The sequence below is a fragment of the Rhinolophus hipposideros genome (genome assembly GCF_964194185.1).
Source record: "Rhinolophus hipposideros genome assembly, chromosome: 5".
Lineage (NCBI taxonomy): Eukaryota > Metazoa > Chordata > Mammalia > Chiroptera > Rhinolophidae > Rhinolophus > Rhinolophus hipposideros.
In genome coordinates this window covers 75,884,193-75,905,009 of record NC_138051.1, presented here as the reverse complement: position 1 = coordinate 75,905,009, position 20,817 = coordinate 75,884,193, and the positions used below count along the sequence as shown (strand labels likewise).

The 20,817-nt window shown below is 44.9% G+C and overlaps 1 protein-coding gene across 2 annotated transcripts in view; it reads left to right on the top strand.

Annotated features, from left to right (window-relative positions):
• The first annotated feature begins 276 nt into the window (after window positions 1–276).
• MAP3K9 (mitogen-activated protein kinase kinase kinase 9) overlaps window positions 277–20,817 on the top strand; it is a 74,056-nt gene continuing 53,515 nt past the window's right edge. For both annotated transcript variants that reach the window (XM_081048446.1, XM_081048445.1), the window contains exons 1-2: window positions 277–982; window positions 7,781–8,194. In XM_081048446.1, the coding sequence (XP_080904572.1) occupies window positions 583–982; window positions 7,781–8,194 (814 nt within the window). In that variant the 5' untranslated portion in view covers window positions 277–582. The remainder of the gene's footprint in view (window positions 983–7,780; window positions 8,195–20,817) is intronic.

The window sequence follows — 20,817 nt, the reverse complement described above, 5'->3', positions numbered from 1 at the left end:
TGGGCCGAATGGCTGGCGGGGCTGCCCCAACCACAGCGGGGGGAACCTGCGGACGGGGCTGCGGCGGCCAATGGGCAGGCAGACTGGCGCAGGGGCGCACCCGGGCGCCGGAGCTCCGCCCCTTCGGGGCCGCAGGGTTGGGGCGGAGCCAGGCCCACGTCAGGTGGTCCCGGGCGGTCGCGCGGGCTGGCGGCGCGGGGGGCGGGGCGGGGCGGGGCGCGGAGAGGGGGGCGGGGCGCGGCGCGGAGAGGGAGCGGCTGTTGGCGAGCGGCAGCGGGCACCGGCGGCGCGAGCAGGTGGCCGCCACGGAGGTAGCCGGGTCGCCCCCAGGGGGCGAGCTCGCAGGCGGGGGCTCTGGCCCGCCGCGCCCCGTGCTGCGGTGAGCACTCGCGATCGCTGCACTTGTCGCCGCGCCAGCCCCAGGCAGCCGCAGCCGGCTCTCTCCGCCCCGCCAACCCGGGCCCTACCTGCGGCCGCCGTCGGGGGAGGGGGTCCCCCCAGCTCTGCGGAGCCGCATGAACAATAGGCGGCGGCGGCTCCTGCGGGCGGCGGCAGCCCCGCACCCTATGGATCGGCCGCTCCATGGAGCCCCCCAGAGCGCTTCTCGGCTGCCTGGCGAGCGCCGCCGCTGCCGCCCCGCCGGGGGAGGATGGAGCGGGGGCCGGGGCCGAGGAGGAGGAGGAAGAGGAGGAGGAGGCGGCGGCGGCCCCCGGGGAGCTGGGCTCCGACTCGGCGCTGCCCTACTGGACCGCCGTGTTCGAGTACGAGGCGGCGGGCGAGGACGAGCTGACCCTGCGGCTGGGCGATGTGGTGGAGGTGCTGTCCAAGGACTCGCAGGTGTCTGGCGACGAGGGCTGGTGGACTGGGCAGCTGAACCAGCGTGTGGGCATCTTCCCCAGCAACTACGTGACCCCGCGCAGCGCCTTCTCCAGCCGCTGCCAGCCCGGCGGCGAGGACCCCAGTTGTTACCCGCCCATTCAGTGTAAGGCGAGGGCGGGGCCGGGAGCCTGGTGGGGAGGGGGGAGATGATGGAAGCCTGGGGGTGGTCGCAGAGAGACGGCAGCCTTCTTGGAGGGTTAGGTTGAGGGTTGGCTGAGTGCGCGCGAGCTCGGACCGCAGGGGCTTCGGTGGGGGGGTGGCTAAAATTAGAGACGCCGCAGGCCTTGCCTGGAACCTCAGGCGCTGGGGCTTCTTAACCTTCATCTGACCATCTCAGCAGCATCCTGATGCCACATTATGAAGCCCCAGCATGAGAATCTCCCGACTTGCCCCCCCCCCCACAACTCCCCTAACATGGATAGATTTCAGGCCAGCTGGTGGTTTCTGTCATAACCTTAGTCCCCAAACCAGGGACCTTGCCGGCCACTTCTATCGCCTGTCCCCGCCCATTAAAGTTATTTGCCTTGAAGAAGATGGGGGTGTCTCCCGCAGGGTTGAGCTGGCTGCCTCACAAGTCCCGGATGCCCGTGTGAGCACAGGGCTGAAGTGTCTCTGAAATGTCGTGTTGATTTTTTGGATCCTGATCTCGTACCTCAGAAGTGGCACCTTCAGGAGTCTCAGTGTATAATGTGCTAAGAAGGGTGTGTGTTGTGCAGAGGGGCAGGTGATGGGGTGGAGAAATGCTTAGAGAGGGAAAAGTATGTCATTCCCCCAGGAGAGGTCAGGAGTACAAGGTACAGTGGCTGAATCCTAGTCCCTTGGCACCCAGGATGTTCAGACAATACATTTTATCTTTTTTTCTCACCCTAGATCCTTGCCTATATTTGGTATTTGCTAAATCTCAAGGGACCATGCCCAGGAGTCCCTCCTAGGATCTTTCTTCCAGTGTCCTGGTTTTCACCAATTTCCCGGGAGCCCCCTGTTCCACACCCCATTATGAAATTTCTTGTGTTTTTTTCAAAGGAGTTAAATCGCCATTAAAATCCCTTAATCAATGATGCTAGTTGGTGATAACTTCTGGTACAGTTTGCACTGTTTTGTGTTTGAGAGCTTCCATAATTTCTACCCTGTTTAAAAAGTATCCTTAATACACATTTATCAGTTTATTCCACATTTTGTATACTTTGCATCTTAGTTGATTTTTAAAAAATCATTAGAAAGGGCCAACTTTAAACATTTATTTTTTAAATTTCATTTGTAACAGTTATCTTTTGGCCCTGTGACTTATTTTCACCTGAACAGTTGTGTTATTATCCCAAGATATTTATTAAATACTATCACCTACTAACAAAACCATAATCTCTTTCCCTGTTTTTCTACTCACTTTTATTGGCATTTTGACTGTCTAATTGGTCTTCAAATCTTTTAGTTCCCTTTGTTTCTCTCTCATTCAATTTAAAACTCCTGTTTCTACATTTGATAGTACCTGGAGGCAACAAATTACTTTAAATCGTTTCTAAGTGTTCTGTCTTTTTGGCACTTGTACTGGGAAGATGAAGGATAAAGTTCCCAGCACAGTGTCTGAAAGTGTTGAAGAACTTGGTCACACGTTGGAAGAATGGCTCTGGCATGTTAGAAAACCATGTTAGAAAACTGTAGTTTTAAATGTGTCAGATTTGGAGCTCTTTGTGGGTGAAGTTTTGATTTTTCTTTTTCTTTCAAGGACAGGTAATGTCAGAGCAGAAAAGCTGTGTGAGGTTCAGGAGCAGGAACTGTTTCTTTCCTAGCTTGTGGTCCCAGCTGTCCAAGCAATCAGGAGCAATTAGGCAGGAAGACCCCACCCACAGAAAGCCAGACAGGTCCACAGTGTGCAACATTAGAAACTCTTCATTAGGTGTCCAGGACTGCAACTTTATTGTAACAAAAGTTACCTCACATAGAGTAGATTCCTATAGCTAGAACTCAGAGGATGAAAAAGTAGGAAGTACCTTGTGCGTTTTGAATTGACTTAAAGAACATGGCATTTGAAGGTCCTTTTGTTAAAGGTACTTTATTTAGTGTTCCCAGGGGTTCTGATCTTGACTGGAGTTAATTCTTGATAATTCAGAAAATTTAATTCCAGTCAAAAACCAGTTAGAGGGCCTAGTCAAAAATGGATACTATGTTAAATATCTAGGGATAGACAAAGAAGATAAGGAGGTGATTATATGAATAAGTCACACTTGAGGGAGATTGGGGATATAAATATATAATTTCAGTGCAGTGCTTTGATAAAGATGAACACAGGAAGTCACTGAGAGGTGTGCTTCTGACCTGTATGCTAATGTCCACCAGCTAGTGTCAGAAAATAAAGGTGATTGGCAATCTTGTCTCCAAAGGTTTGCAGTAAAGTTGAGCCACTGACAACTTTTCTCTAGTTATCCTTTTGAACTTCTTCTCTGGGGCATGAATTGTGACATTAGATTGTGAATAGAAGACAGGAAGTCAAGTAATAGTGTTCCATTTTAGTTTTAACTATGACTTTTCAAAGTGAAAATTTTGTTTCAAACTTTATTCAAAACAGAAGAGGGGGCAATTACAAAATCTGTGACAAATAAAAAATATAGTGATATTATAAATCACCTAACATTCATATAGTGCTTTTATACCCTCCGGTGTAGATATTCGAATATAGCTCTCCAGATGGCTGACAAATATAAATAGCCCAGAAGCTCTCTCATCTTCCTTATTTTAGTGAAAGATGGAAAACATACAGTTCCAAATTTATCTTGGGAGATACATAATTCTAGGTATTTAAAAAAAGTTTCTCCTACAGAAGAGTTGTGTCTATTTTCAAGCAGGGCACAAATTAAAATTATTTCTAATGTATGTTTTTCTTGCACCCACTAGAAATATAAGGATGTATTTTCAGATATACTTTAGATTTTTAAATGAATGAGATACGTACCATTTACTTGCCCAACACCCACCAGAATGTGCCTATACACTTAGTTTCCAAGGATACAATTGAGAGGGAATAACATCTTCATTCTGAAAAGGAAAGAAGTAGGTTTTATTCCTGATATTCCTGAAAATGGCCTTCCACAGAAACTGAAAAATATGATGAATGCAACTTGACCTGATTTTTACTTAAAACCAGGTCTTGACCGGAGTAGGGAAGGGAAGGAGAGCCACACGTTCTTTCAGCTGCAACTGAAGGTCTAGTTCCTACCCCAAGGGACTTCTTGGGAGGGAAGCTAAAGGAACCTCCTCCCTTGCCCCCATCCCCCACTGTTCTGTCTTCTATGTGCTTGTAAGCCGTGTTCTATACGTTTCTTGAAGGCTGGTGATAATGTTTTCTTAACTAAATAGCAAGAACCTGAAAGAGGTTATTGCTTTGCCTTCCCCACAGAGGTTTTCTGTCTTCTGCAAAATGCCATCAGAGGAGCTGTCCTTTCAGCACCCTAGTTGAAACACATCCTTTAGATTCTCATACATTTAAATAAATATTTAACACCTCCAGTGTGTTCACAACTATGTTTTAGACCAGAGGAAAGAAGGTAGGGTGCAAGAGAAAATACAGCAGTTAATCCCCTTTAGGGAGAATTCAGATATTCAGTTAAGGAAATAAGATGTGTAAATACAAATTTGTTAAATAGGCACATGTCTTTTCATCAGTGTAAAAGCTGGTAGAAAAAAACGAATGTGCCTTCCCTCCATGATCAAGGAGACTCCTAACATAACTTACGTATTTCTCCAAGAGGGTTTCTAATCTCTCTTTAACATAGTCATATTTTTCTCATTCATATAGTTGAGATAAGGCAATAATTAGTAATCAGTCAGGTTTTATTTTAGGACTTAGAAACACTCAAGCTATTTTAAGCAGAGAATGCTCTAGTACGGGTAATTAGATGCATACAGAATTATTGGAAGGGCAGGGAGAAGGTACTGTCAGCCAGACCTATGGGAAAAATTTTCAGAACATTGCAGACCTGGCCTACCGGGCAAGATACAACTTCTCTAACTGGGAAGGTGCCGAATCAGGAGTTGTCATTGAAGCTGTTGACTTCAAGAACATCTGGTTGTAGTTGAAGTCCAGAAATTAGGCAGTTCTTTGGCCTTAAGCATTCTTCTCCACATCCACAGAGCTAATGATTGGACACTGATGTGTTGTTGCAGGAAAACCCTACTTCTCCACAGCCATGCTTGCCAGGAGAAACAGCAAGAAGATGGTCTCCATCTCACTTCTGCCTTCCAAATCTCGTGCATCTAATTGGCAGAAGCTAATCTGCATCCAGATCTCCAGCTGTCAGGGATTCTGGGAAATGTAGTTTTTAGCTTTCTGGCATCTGTAGTACTGAAAGGCATGCTAGAAGGATTTTAGAATGGATGCTGATGGCTAGTCTGCAGGACCTGCCACACCATTTGTTCTTCAGGAAGAGTGCTAGATAAGGTGATAAGCTTGAACAATTGGAACTTCTGGGATCAAGAGGGCTAGACTCTTTGTATACCTAAAGACAGTCCAACTCACTTTTCCTAAGAGTTTCCTTTGTGCAGACTGCCAGTTGCATTACAAAATACAAATGAATATTAGCCCGAGGTAGGATAGAAGCACTATAATTATGCAAGAACAGTTTGGAACACCACCAGCATCTGAGTAGAGAATGGAGGCATTGTGGGACCAGCCGTGTAAGGAAGGGAACAGTCAGCAGTGGGCAGTTCCTCTTTTGGTCTTTTCAAAAGTTTAGAAATATATTTTTGTTTTCTTAGTTTTTTTTTTTTTTTTTTTTTTTTTAGCAAAGTTGCTTTTTATTTCCCCCCCAGCAAAAGTATAGGCGAGTCTCTGTATTTGTTTGTTTTAGGAGGTACAATTCAATTTTTTTTCCCCAGATCTAACTTTAGTTCTATTTTCTACTGAGGTAGATTTTTTTCCTCATTTTTCTTTACCTACTGAATATTCAGTATGATGAGTATGGTGGTGAACAAGGCAGACGGAATCCGCCCTTGTGGATCTCGCAGGATGACAGGCATTGAACAAGTAATTGTAACCATGTTTAGTCTTGACAAATAGAGATGGCTTTGGAAGTGTTTGATGGGGGCCTACCTCAGTTAGTCAGGGCTTGGGAAAAGTTTCTCTAGAAAATTGATGTTTAACCTGAGACCTGAGAAATGAGTATGAGCAAGCCAGGTAAAGACCACGAGGCTGAGAAGACAGAGAACAAGTTTTTTCTTGAGAGAAACGTAAATTAGCACTTTGCTCATCTAGGAACACCATATCTAGCCCAAGATTTATAATCATGGTAGCTGTTATTATCTGTCCATAGAAGCCTTTCCAAACATAGCTAAAGATATAAGCTAGTACCTTAGATTCGAACTCTGGGTTTTGGAAAGGAGAATGAGTGCTGAGGTGTGGCAGTGGGAACATCAGGAATGGAGCTGCAGCCCAGGTGACCACTGGAATAAGATGTCTGCTGTGAGGCTCCTTTCCCGCACGTCTTAGTCGCCAGGTCCTGGGAGCACCAAGTTTTAAAGGTCTCCCAATGTACTCCGCCCTCCCGGTCCTCACTGCTGCCGAGGTTCAGACTCTTGTGCTGCTGTGCCTGGGTTACTGCAGTGGTCTCCTTAGTGGTTCCCTTTGCTGTAGGCTCTGTCCTTTAGGTTGGTTGTATTCCCCATAATGCCAGAGTTGGTTTCCTTTCTAAAGCACTGGTTTAATAACGCTCTCCTTCTTAAAGATACATGACTCCTATCATTTACAGTGTGAAGTTCAAGCTCCTCAGAATGGCTTTAAAAGCATTTTATGATCTGGCTGCCCCCAACAAGGCTTTGGGTTTTGAACCTCATCCCCTAATGCGTATAATTCAGCTGCACTGGATGCCCTGAAATCCCTAATATGTCCTATGCTCTCATGCCCCATGTGCTTCCTCACGACCGTCCCTCTGCCTGGATTGTCCTTCTCCACCCTGATCTTCATTGCCTGATGATATCTCTCCCACTCACTCTTTAGGGCCCATTTCAAGTGTTGCCTTTCTTGAGAATCCTTTCCCCATTTACGCTCTTAAGCACTGTCCCCTGATGAGAGTTAGTGATCTTCCTAATCTTCTGATCATGCTGCTACAAAAACTTTTCACTCTATGGTTTGGTTGTTGCATGTCTGCCTTGGTACTGGATTGTATACTTCTCACCACCTAGTACAGAATAAAATCTGAATAAGTCTCATCAAAATGATCTTCCCTTTAGTTAAAATGGTTGGTCTCGCAGGCCGGCCCGGTTGCTCAGGCAGTTAGAGCTCCATGCTCCTAACTCCAAAGGCTGCCGGTTCGATTCCCACATGGGCCAGTGGGCTCTCAACCACAAGGTTGCCAGTTCAATTCCTTGAGTCCCACAAGGGATGGTGGGCTCTGCCCCCTGCAACTAAAATTGAACATGGCACCTTGAGCTGAGCTGCCACTGAGCTCCCGGATGGCTCAGTTGGTTGCCAGTTCAATTCCTCGACTCCCTCAAGGGATGGTGGGCTGTGCCCCCTGCAACTAGAAAATGGCAACTGGACCTGGAGCTGAGCTGCGCCCTCCACAACCAAGACTGAAAGGACAACAACTTGACTTGGAAAAAAGTCCTGGAAGTACACACTGTTCACCAATAAAGTCCTGTTCCCCTTCCCCAATAAAATCTTTTTTTTTTAAAAAAAAGGTTCATCTCGGTACAAGATTGCACGACTATTTATTGAATCCCTACTATGTGCTAGTCACTAAGGATAATGCAACAGAAAGTAAATTAATCACATTTCCTGCCCTTAGAGTGAGTGGGGAGACAGAAAAGCCAAATAAACAGACAACTTGTCTTTACCCATCCAGGAAATGGGTGATTAAATGGTGTTTTCAGAATGTTTTTGACTTGCTTCTGTTTTTCTTCTATTTCTCAGTGTTAGAGATTGATTTTGCGGAGCTAACCCTGGAAGAGATTATCGGCATCGGGGGCTTTGGGAAGGTCTATCGAGCTTTCTGGATAGGGGATGAGGTTGCTGTCAAAGCAGCTCGCCACGATCCCGATGAGGACATCAGCCAGACCATAGAGAATGTTCGCCAGGAGGCTAAGCTCTTCGCCATGCTGAAGCACCCCAACATCATTGCCCTTAGAGGGGTGTGTCTGAAGGAACCCAACCTCTGCTTGGTCATGGAGTTTGCTCGTGGAGGGCCTTTGAATAGAGTGTTATCTGGGAAAAGGATTCCCCCAGACATCTTGGTGAACTGGGCCGTGCAGATTGCCAGAGGGATGAACTACTTACACGATGAGGCAATTGTCCCCATCATCCACCGCGACCTTAAGTCCAGCAACAGTGAGTATGAAGGGGTGGGGTTGGAGGGCTTAAGAGCAGTTTCATACTAGTCCATGGCTTCAATTGGAGTGGATTCCTAATGGAACCTTAATGGGCAGGGAAACTCCTTGCTTAAAAACATTCCATCCTTGAGTTGAGTTGTAGGGGTGGAATGTGTGCCAGGAAAAACTGGTTTAGGAAGAGAAGAATGAGGCACCCGAGGGGTCTGGAGATAATTCTGAGCTCAAATTAGCAGGCAAGTTTCACAATGTGTAATTCTGATGTACTGTGCAACTATATATATATAATTTGTATTTATTTTTACACTTGAGGTAAGTGTGTCTGTAATCAGGAGGGATTGGGATTTTCCTCTCTGGTGGAACAGAAGTAAACCTATACTACCTGTTTGCATTTCTGTGTAAATACCCTAACTGAGGTGCCCACCAGAGGAGGGGCTCTAAGGAAGAGGAGGAGGCAGGTGTTTATGCTGGGAGGCCAATGCAGTGTCAGTTGGAGAGCACAACCTGGCTGGTAGTGTTAGACCTCTTGATAGCCTAGGGTGGTATTAATTAATTGTCATGACTACCTAGTCTTTAACAGCAGGGAACTGAGGAATAACTGTTTATTAAACATCCAGAATCCATAAACTGGATTGTAAAGCAAGTGTTATACACAATTAAATGGTGAGTTGGTCGACACTTGAGTCTCTTTTCTTGGCTGAATCAGCAGATGCTGGGAATATGCTTCTATTGTGTGGTCATTTGTGCCTCTCGCCTAAACTGCGTAGTAGAGAGGATACAATTGGCTAAATGGTATATGCTTAAAATCACCGTGAGCATCCTGTCCAGAGAGGAGGGCGTTAAGACTGCAGGGGTGGCGCGAGCCCCAGGAACTTCACTCTCTGCATCCTTCAGCTTTGAGCCCAGAAGTCCTTCAGGCTTTGTTTTGTTCCAAGTTCTTCCAGATGTGGCTTATTTCTCTGTCGATGCTATTGTGAATCTGTTTACTTTCAATAAATACGTTTTAAAATTATGTAAGTAGTAACTGTTTTTTTGTACAAAAATTAGAGAGTGTATATAAACAAAAAGAAAAGAAAGATAACGCATAATGTTTTCCTTCAGGGAGTATAACTAGTGCATTTGGCATATCCTTCCAGACATTTTTAAAGCATATATGGTTTATGTAGCTACAAATATATTTTCCAATTTACTTTAAAATAGCCGTTTTATCGTTGCCTCTTCTACCTGCACTCTGTTCCCACTTAATAAAGAAAAATTCATCCCTGCGAGCATATAGAACATTAGATACGTATTTTAGATATAATGCATGTGAAGGATTTAAATTCCATAAAATAAAATCGGATTTCTCTTTTCCTTCTGCCGTTATTCTATCTCTTTACCATATGATTATTCTCGTCGCTCCTTCAAAATTCTGTTCTTTAAGTGTATTAAATAAATCAAAACATTTGGTGATCCCTTTTTAAAGTAATTTCTACTTAGAGATTGCTTTGGATGATGCAGTAAGAAAGATATGTTGGTAGAAAATGAGATATAGAAGCTGAATTTTCTTTATTGTACTTAAAAAAAAAAAATATCCTTACCATGCTGGGAGAACTAGGTAAACTGCTCTAACCTTACATAATTGAGCCCATTAAAAACTTGGGCTAGGATAATGGAATTGCAAAAGTTAATTTCCTCTATGACGTTTTAAATTTGAGTGTAATTTCAAGCTGTAAATATGAGGGTTTTTGTTTTGTTTTGTTTTTACTTTTTATGATACTGTGTTTGGAAGTCTAGGTTTCTGTGAAGGAAAAGCTAACTTGCCAAGGTTCTGTTGTTTGCAGGAGATAGCAAGAGACCTGAATGTCATTCTGTCATCCAGGAGACAGAGCCCTGGTCTTTTCTTTGTCCTTGAGTGGGTTTTAGGATTGTCAAGGGGGAACCTTCAGGTGCAGTGTATTGTGGCAGGAGTTGGACTTACACATAGGGCCGTAGTTGAAAGGACCTCATCAAGATAATTGCTATCTGGAAGTGTGCACGGTCCATTGGGTTGCATGGTTGGTGCTAATGTTGATGCTGGTTGTATGTCTCACATGTGGGTTGGGGTACCTCCTGGGCATTTGTCTGTGGGCGGCCGTTTGCCTGGGATTATATCCAGCATGTCCAGTGTGAGCCTTGAAGACACGGTCAGGCTTGTCACATTGTTGTGTGTGCATAACTTGAAAATCATTTTAGAAATGTTATGTCACTTCTTTGCCTCCGGTTGGAGAGTCATAACTTTTTTGTGTTTTGCAGACCTGAGGACACTGGCCTGTCTCCCTTGGTTTTTATTAGGGATTCCAGAGAGTTGAATTTTGGTCATTGTCTGGTGAATTATAATTCCATGAATTATATGTATTGGTTGACTTTGAACTTCTAGAGAAAAGAGTATATGTGTATATGCACACACACACACACGTACATATGGGGCTATCTTTGTGGGGAAAAAAAGAAAGTAGTTGATGATAAACATCTAGCTGTTAAAAAGGCTCAGTAAAAAAGTGACTTATTAAAATGTTTTATCACCCTGGTCACCTACTTAAAAAAGTCATGTGCTGTTTGTTGGCAGTGAAATCTAAGTAATAGCATGTAACATTTTATGTTGATATATGACCAGCAATAAGTTTAGGTTTGACTGCACATAACCTGAAAAACAAACCAAAGTAACAGTGGCTAAAAGAAGGTATACATTCATTTGTCTTTGAAAAGAAGTCGGGAGGGTTTTAGGGCATCTCCGTTTTAAACCCCATTTTAGTATCATCAGGGACTCAGGCTCCCATTTTTCACTCCATCACCCCAGTACATGGCTGGTATCCTGAGGGTTGTGCTCCAGGATGCATGCTGAAATGCCAGTTATTTGGTCTAAGTCACAGGCCTGAAGGAGGAGGAAAAGCCGAAGCATAGACTGTGTTCTTGTTGCTGAGTTGTTGCCCATTAACCGCCCACAGCTCCAGCACAATACATTAACTGATGGGAATGTAATCACATAGCCATGGCTAGCTCAGAGGAAGCTGGGAAATGGGGGATTTTGTTCTGGGTAGCAGTGAGCCCAGCTAATAATCAGGTTTATTACCAAGGAAGAGGGAGAGCATGGCTGGTGGCAGTCTTACCATGGAATCATCTGCGGGACATGCATTTGGAAGAACTGTTATCTCAGATAATTGGCGTCATACAGCCAAACAAGGTTAGCCAGGCCCTGGGACGTGTGGCTCAGACCCCTGATTTAACTAATGGTTTATGCTGCTTTACCACATTGCATCATTAACTTAAATATCACTTCTTGAAACTACTTGTAAAAGCCCTGGCTATAAAAATGGATTTATATGTCTCTGCCCTCTCGGATTGGGGAAAACCAGCTGCTTGATTGCTAGCAGTGATGTTTGTGAAAATGTCTTTTAGTGAAAAGATTTTCCTTTTGGGGGTTGGTCGATGAATTTCAGGATTTTGACTTAAAGGCATTTGGCAGAATAGCAGTTTAATAGTGGCCATTAAAAGTTAAATTAGTGTAAAAATGAGATCATATAAAAAGCTTTGGAAAATGGAAAGCCTTGCCCAAAGTGAAGGTTATTACTTTTATTATGAAATAATTTATTTCCTCCTCTTGGGAAACGTAGATAAAAACAGAGGTGAAAGCAGTGTGTGTTTTTCCAATTTTTGCCTTTAAGCATATTTGTTTTCACTCCTAAATCATGTGCAGGAAATCCCAACAAACATATTCCTTGGAGCATGCTTTCCCCTCTCTCACTCATCAGTGTATTGTGGCCACTTTCATGTAAGTAAATATTCTACCACAAAATACAATATTTAAAGGTTATACAGTATTCCACTATTAAATATACAATACTGTAGTAACAAAGTGAAACCCCTATAGGACAGTAACAACAACTAATACTTACTGAGGACTCTCTTTAGGTGAAGCACTGTCTAAGCACTTTATGAGGATTCTCATTTAATTCTCACAGCAACCCTACAGAGTAAAGACTATGAATGTCTTTATTTTACAAATGAGGAAACTGAGGCTCAGAAGGGGTCAGCCATTTCTCTAGGATCTCACTGCCAGTGCTAAGATTTCACTGCATTATTTCTCGTCGCCCTGTAGTACTTTAGTTTTTTTAATTAGGAGTAATATTATTCTGCTCACAGAGTCATAGCATCCACATTTCATTAATGTATGATCAACTTCCTCTTAATCTCATAGTTCAAAGAACAGAGATTCGTGGTGAACTGTATTTGGTCTGGGACTAGCCACACCCGCCTTCCTCTTTTAAGATGTCAAACTTCTCATGAGGTCTTTGCTGCCTTATTTCCCTTTTCTTCCTCTAAAGGTAATTTCCCCTTAAAGCCAAGCTGGTTTTCTCTTTCCCTTGGGACACATCCCGTACTTCCCAGCCACTAGGCTCTCATGACACTCACCCTTGCTGTGGGAATAAACTTGCTTTCAAGGGTGCCTGTGCCTCATCTTTCTGCCTCTCCAGACCCAACCCTACCCATTTTTCAGTGCTCAGCTCAAAACTGGGTGCTTCTCCTTCCTGATAGCTCGTTACTGTGGTCAGTGCTACATAGTCGCTTAGTGCTAAGCACATATTACCTGATACTATGTAGAAGAATACGAGGTGACAAGGACTAGAGCTGCCAGTCCAGTGGTTGCAAGCTCAGATGCCTTCCAGTCAGGGTCGGTAAGTTTGTGACGCAGCTGGTGTGAAGCTGGAGGGCTTGTTGAGAATGATGGTGAAGTAAGTTTCTCCTCCACCCGACACAGGCTATTGAAAAACAAAGCAAAACACTGCTAGCCTGCAGCCGGTTGCCAAATTGCATCCCTGGCCTCCTGTGTTTATTGCCTATGATTTCCCCTACTCTTCAAATAGATTTTGTCTTTAGCTTCCTGGCACTGGAAGGAAAGAAGGAAAGAAGGAAGGAAGGAAGGAAGGAAGGAAGGAAGGAAGGAAGGAAGGAAGGAAGGAAGGAGGGAAGGATCACTTGAACTGGTCTACTTGCAGGATCTCAAAATGTAAAAATTCCCCTTTCTCTTGTTGTAGGCGGTCCCTCATGCCTCACTTGCATGTTAGTTGCTTTTCATCCTCATCGTCTCCAGGCCCTCGATCCTTGCTAACGTCTGCATTCATCAGCCTGTTCTGGGTGCAGAGCGTGGCGTTTTTTAGCACATGTATGGCTACCCTCCAGTGTCTCTGCACTGTTCGCTCCCTGCACCCTTCCCCGATGCTAGCCCAGAGTAGCTCTCACCGGCTGATGCCTCCACTGCTGCCAGTTGCAGGCTGCCAGGTGCTGCTGGAAGAGGCCACTATGCTGTGCTGTCTGGATCCACTGCCAACTTATTTCATCCAACCTCAGCTTTCCTTTGTTCCCAACCTGTGAGTTCCTGTCATGCTCCTCACTGTGCCTGGGCCAATGTAGTTGAGTTGTTTGATTGGCTGCTCTTCTTGCAGCTGGAGGCCTAAGTAGCACCCCAATTCTTTTTTGACTCAGAGTTCACAAGCTAAGGAAGCAGAAGACCTGCTTTCTTGAAGTGTGAGGAGGACAGAGCTTCCATCTTGCCCTTGGCCTCGGGCAGGTTGTAACATTCTAAGCCTGGTGTGCACCTGGAGCAGATACTGGCCACAGCCCTGACTGTGTTCCCTGGAGCACTTCTCCAGGCTGAGACTTGGCTGTTTGCAGGCTTGTGGAGCCCAGCAACCCACTGGATTTCACGCTCTAGTGTCCTTGTTCCCGCACACATTCCTCCTGAGGTGGAGCACATTCCCGCCTTAGGGACGAAGCCACTACGGCACCGGCGTCCTGTGTCCACAGAAAGGACTTAAAGCTAGAAAAGGGTGAGGAGTAGCCATATAAGTAGCTTTTCCTATAAGAGAATAAAGTAAACTATAGAACATTCCTAGGGTGGATCTGGGAGGCTATGAAGTATTGGATAGAGAACCCATTTCCCATTCTTTTTGAGGGGTGCATAAATGACTTTTTCTGTCTCATGAACGTATCCCCAAATGAGACACTTCCATCAGTACCTGGCTCATGCACTTCTGAATCTCTCCCTGTTATTCTCCCCATTTCTGGTCTTTGGGGTTTTATGCTACAAGTGTCCCCTCACAGAGAGCTGGAAGATGACATGTATGTTTTGAGGATTTTTCCTGGCAGAAGCATACAAGTGCCTAGTGAATTGAATGTGTCCTTTGGTTGCAGGAAGCTGTGCCTGTTGTCAGCTAGTGGCCACCAGGCACAGCCCGGAAGATTGTGTTCAGTTGATGGGTAGTATTTTCTTTCAATACAGAGACATGTTCTGCAAGTAAAAATAAATACATAAGTGAATAAAGCTGAAATGAGGCAAGTAACCAGCCAGGTAATGTGACTGAACAGAAGAACCCGGTGAGGCCAGGAGCCTAACCTGCAGATCGCATTTTGTCCTAGTTGTGTAACTGTGTCTGGGAGCCTTGCTTTTCCCTTGGGCATGGCCATCTCCTGCACAAAGGTGGTTCTCATCTGTGTGTCAGTTTTGAGTGCTAGGTGTTGGGAATATAACGGTAAGCAAAAACAGACATAAGCCCCGCCTTCACAGAGCTCCCTGTGGGGTCAGGGAGAATGACCTAGAATGTAAAGTCATGACTATGGGGAGTGCTGTGCAGGGAAGATGTGGGTGCCAGGAGAATGACTAATAAAGGGACATGCCTGAGGATTTCCTGAGGATGTGATCTGAAGGAGTGACGAGGAGTAAAGGAGACAAAGTGATGAGGGTTGATGAGGCAAGGACGTTCCAGGCAGAGAGCCTAGCAGACACAAATGTCCCCGCCCACCCCCAGGAGGCAAATAGTGCCCTTCACATTCCCTGTGGATTGTCTTGCCTCACTCCTTTCCTGTGGTTGGAGGGGCTTCATTGATCTCTTTATGGAACATTTGCCTTCGTTTCCCCCAAGCTTGCTCTGGAGCACTGCGCACCTTCCCTACCTCTTTGCTGACTCTGGGAGCTTCTCTGTAGCCTACTCAATGGGGCTGGAGTAGCTTGGGGCCCTGGGCAACATTTAGGCACCTATAATGCCTGTGTTGGAGTTGGAGAAGAAGGTTGTGTTGTGTGAAGGATCTTGGTACATATTTCTGGACTACGATTGAGCTGTTAGCTTGGGGTAATCAGCCTCCATGAGGGCTTGGGTTGGGTCCGGTTTAGGGCAAGAAGGGCTTCGAAAGGTATGTGGGCTGTCATTTCTAGATAACTTTTTTTTTTAAAACAAACATGAGGTACCTAATTACTTTTTATTGGGGAATATTGGGGAACCGTGTGTTTCTCCAGGGCCCTTCAGCTCCAAGTCGTTGTCCTTCAATCTAGTTGTGGAGGGCGCAGCGCAGCTCCAAGTCCAGTTGTCATTTTCAGCCTTTAGTTGCAGGGGGCACAGCCCACCATCCCATGTAGGAATTGAACCGGCAACCTTATTGTTAAGAACACGTACTCTAACCAACTGAGCCATCTGGCTGCCCCTCCAGAAGCTCGGCGGAAGCTCGTTGTCTTCTGTCTAGTTGTGGAGGACGCAGCTCACTGGCACATGCGGGAATCAAACTGGCAACTCTGTTGTTAAGAGCTCGCGCTCTAACCAACTGAGCCATCTGGCCATCCTCCAATAAATGATTATTATGGCTTCTCTTCCCTGCAGCCCTCCTCAAGCAAACCTAGTAACATTTAAATAATGACTTCTACCTTCCACAGGTGGCCTATGGCACTGTCATCACTCAGGGTCAAGGTTTGTGCTTCCAGATCTCTAAGGAGATAAGACAAAAGCCTGTCTGTCTCTCCTTTCCTCCGTGTCTCTTAGAAAATTTTCCATTTCTGAGTTGGTGCTGTTACCTCATTTCTGTGAGGTAGCTCAGGGTCACTTATGGATCGGAAAACTGAGACATAAAGTGGTGACATCAGTGGTCTGGTTGAGTCCAGAGAAAAATGTAACTTTTTCCCCAGGTCGCCCATCCCTTTACCTTGGAGTCCCCTTCAATACGCCCATCAGCTTCTTGTAGAACCACACTTGTTCCCTTATTAAGGAGGGGTTGTTAACCTTGAACCCCATGGACTCTATACAAAATGTGTGTAGGTTCATTTTGGGGGAAAGGGTTATAGCTTTTACCAATCCAAGGCTCAGATAAGGTTATGAATCAACAATGTTATAGAGAACTTCTTAAATTGGGCATCCAGGTAAGAGGAGGGCTGGTGCAGTGAGAGGAACACCGGCCCAGGTGCTGCCCTTGGCACTGACTGGCTGATTCCTCATCTGTGAAATGAGAGATTTGGATGGATGGTCTCTGGGGTTCCTTGCAGGACTGACATTATGTAACTTAAGTGTGTGTGGGTGTGGGGAGCAGGTGATAACTACGTGGTGTGTCTGAATCTGTGTGTCAGGCTATAGTGTGCCCAGGTTCCCCCCTTTCTGGCTTCTTGTTGTTGGGCCAAAGCTCCTGATGGGGGATCTTTGCCAAGCGGTTTAGCGAGGAAACAGCTGACAGGAGCGCACAAGTGCTCCCTTCCCTGCCCATGGCATGACAGATGGCCTTGTTGAGAGAAGATGCTCTGGTCATATGAATCATGACGGGGATTCACAGTAAACCAGGGGCAGCCTGCATCTGCAAGCAGGACTCAGTTAGTCAAATGTGCTTCTGTCCTTGAAGCTAAGCGACAGGTATCCTGGTGTCTCAGGGCATTGCTACTGGCTTCCCACCCACTTCTCCGAAGCGACATAAGGCTTTTTCACAGGGGCCTCAAGACCACTTAGGTGGTTTGAGTTGTGTGCCTCTGTCCCCATTTCTACAACAGAATTGTAGGAAGACTGGGTTCTGCAGTCCATTGACAGTGACAGTGAGATATCGAAATGAGACCTATTAAAGCCATGGATTGCGTGTCCCTTTTCTTCCTAATTTCCCTGGGATTTTTGCTCTCTGTAGGAAACCTGGAGGTTTTCATTTGAGAAGAAAGCATTCCCCCCTTAAGCTTGGTTTTGGGAACTACTGCGTCTAATGGAAGGAACACTAGCTTGGGAGTCAGAGAGGCTGGGATTTCAGCTACTTCTTGAGCACCCGACATTGGGCATGTGGTAAGCTTCTTGGAGTTCCAGGATTCTCATCTGTAAAATGTGGACGATACAGAAAAGAGCAGTGTTGTTTTAGGTGATGTGAAATGATATGTGCCAGTGTCACACAGGAACCGCCGTCACTAAGGGGGCTGCCCTTTTTCCCCCTCTTTCCAGGGTGTAGCGGAAACTTCTTTCTATTCCTCTTGTTTTAGGTATACACAGGACACAGTTAGGTTTGAAGTGGTATGAGGATTTCAGGCAGCCCTGAGCTTCCCTCTCCAAGTCAGCCAGTGTAGTTTCCCCTTTTTTCACTGAAATGGGCAGATTTATTTCAGCTGAAGCTGCAAAAAGGGGATTGATCCCCAACAGCCCCTTCCAACTGTACCTGGGCGTCTTGTGGAAAAGGCCTGTGCCCTTTGCTCCCTCTGGACCCAGCTTAACTCTCAGTGCTTGGGCCCCTGAGAAATGCTGTCTCTTCTCCTTATGGCCTTTGGCCTGATTGAATGGGACAGCTGGCCAGTTTTATGGCTCTGCTGGCCTCTCAGCTGATAATTAAAATGCTTTTGCCCCAGGAGGAAGGCCACATGTTTCTCTCTCTCCCTTCTCTGCTGCCAAGGTCAAAAGGAATTCCTTTTTTCAATCCTTCACCCCACCCCCACCCCCATTCCCCTAGCCTCCCAAATCAATTTAGGATCCAGTCTCTTTCAAGACTGGAATATTCAGGAAGGGCTGAATGATTTTATTTTGAGTATTGTGGTCTTCTTTTGGAGGGAGAATGGAACCTGATTTCCCCTTTTCCATCTCTGTTTAGCTTCTTCACTTCCTACAGCTATTCCAAATCTGGTTGTGCCCAGCACTTAGTATGTCCTCAAGATTGGTTTGTGGTTTTGATTATTACAGATTCCAGTGCTGAACCCTTCCCCATTCATTACCCCCTCCCCCAGGACATTCTCCAAACAATGCCAGAACTCTTCTCCTTTAGAGCCCACATTTAGGATGTAAACCCCCTTTCCTTGGAGATGACCCCATGTGAGCTCTGGGTGAGACTGAGTTTGAACTCTGCTAGCTGGGACCTTAAACAAATGATAAACTCTTGGTGCCTTAGTTTCTGTACATGTGAAAGGGGAATAATTATAATCCCACCTTTTCATTTTACAGAGTATAAGTGAGGATTACATAAATAATCTAGGTGAAGCTCTGCACGTAGTAAGAGCTTCATATATTGACCATTATTGTAATTCCAGCGGCTGCATTTATTCCTTCAGCGTTTAGATCCACAATGTGTGATCTTGTACTTTTGAGTATAATTTGCTTTGTACCTGAATTTTTGGTGTTGTAGTCATATCCTATCCAAATGCACTATGGATTTTTAAAATTAAAAATGTAATATAATACTTACACATGGTCAAAATAGTGCAAAACTGAAATACAAAGAAAAGTCAGTCTCCTTCCTACCTTAAACCCTAAGTTTACTTGTTAAAAGCAAATGAAATTAAGATTTTTTGGGGTGTCCTTTGATAATTCTTTTCTTATGGAAACGTAGAAATCCAAATAGGATCTTGATAGCAGAGATGTTTTGTTTCCTTCTTCCATCTTCCCCTGCTCCCTACCCCCTGTCTCCCTCCAATATGTATAATAGCGTTTGCATACAGCAGTCCACATGTTCAGCAGCAGTTTCAATTTTGCTATGAAATGTTGACTTTTCTGTCACTAGTTCTCTTCTGGATGATTTCAGACTCCTTAACTGAGTGAGCTATATTTGCTTCTGTCAGGCCCTTGCTTTTTATGTATCTATTTTATAAACTTTTCAGGAGCTTAGGACCCTACAGGAAGGTGTGCCTTAGAGTTTCTCAGAGAGTTAGGATCCAAATGTTTGCCTCCGGAATTGCCCACCTGCAAAAGTTCTGTCTGCCCAACCTGTCACCAAAACCAGTGGGGCTGCAGGGCCCTGGCAGTAACTGAGCTCGTAACAAATTCTTGTCACTGTCTGTAACCTGATGTGCCCGATAAGGCAATGTAACAGGAAAAAATATCACTGAAAAAAAAAAAAGTTATCCCAGATTTCACTGTGCAAATGTGACTGTTTTTATTTCATATATGATTTGCCTATTCTTATCTATATACCTTAGCTTCTCCTGCCATTTTAGTCGTAGTGTACATGCTGTCTGGATTCTTACGATATTTTTTTTCTGTATTCTGTTAACCTCCAGAATCCAGAAGGAAGGAGAAGATGTTGGGGAAAATAGTAATAATCTTCAGTTTCCAGTCATTCTTAACTTTCTTTGGTGTTTACTGATAAGGGCAGCGCTTAAAGGAACCTTAGCGTTGTGACCCTGAGAAGGTGGTTGATTTGCCGTGCATTCCTGAGCCTCAGGACAGGATTCTTTCTTCCAGCCCCCGCCCCTGACAGTGGGGCCTGCTACTTTGTCAGGCTTTCCAGTCAGGTCCAAAGTATTGTGGACAATGGTGGGATTAAGGTCTATACACCATCTGAGGCACTGGGATGACTTCCCTATAAGGCCCTGAGGCCGAAGCTGGGGAGTGAAGTCTGCCTCTTTCCTGCTCACTGACAGGAGCTCCATGGTTCTCTTCACTGTGGTAGGTGGAAGGGTAAGAATGTTCACTCCTCTTCTAGGTGGTTCAATTTTCAGGAAGAAAACACAGTAAAAATATTTTAATTTCTTTTTTCCAGCTTTATTGAGATATAATTGGCACATAACACTGTGTAAACAAAGAGATGATTTGATACACATACATATTACAAACTGATCACCACAATAGGCTTAACACCCCTGTCAACTCATATAATTACCTCTGTGTGTGTGTGTGGTGATAACATTTAAGGTCTACTCTCTTAGCAACTGGCAAGTATACAATACAGTATTATTACGTATAGTCACCATGCGGTACATTATAGCCCCAGTGCTTATTCACCTTGTAACTAGAAGTTTGTACCCTTTGACCAACATTTCCCCATTTCCCCCACCTCCCAGCCCGACAGCAACCATTCTGCTCTTTATTTCTATGAGTTCAGCTTTTCTAGGTCCCACATATGAGTGATATCATATAGTATTTGTCTTTGTCTGACTTACCTCGTAACATAATGCCTTCAAGGTTCGTTCATGTCATCACAAATGGCAGGATTCCCTCCCTTCTCAGGGCTGACTAATATTCCATTGTACATATACCACATCTTCTTTATCCATTCATCCGTAGGACACTTAGATTGTTTCTTTTTTCTTTTTCTTTTTCTTAGTTTCAGGTATGCAAAGTTACATAATAGTTAGACATTTATACCCCTCACATTAGATTGCTTCTTTATCTTAACTATGTGACTAATGCTGCAATGAACATGGGAGTGCAGATATCACTTTTAGATAGTGATTTTGTTTCCTTTGGATAAATACCCAGAAGTGGAATTGCTGGGTCGTATGGTAGTTCTATTTTTAATTTTTTGAGGAAACTTCATACTGTTTTCCATAGTGACTGCACCAATTCACGTTCCCACCAACAGTGTACAAGAGTTTCCTTTTTCTCCACGTCCTTGCCAACA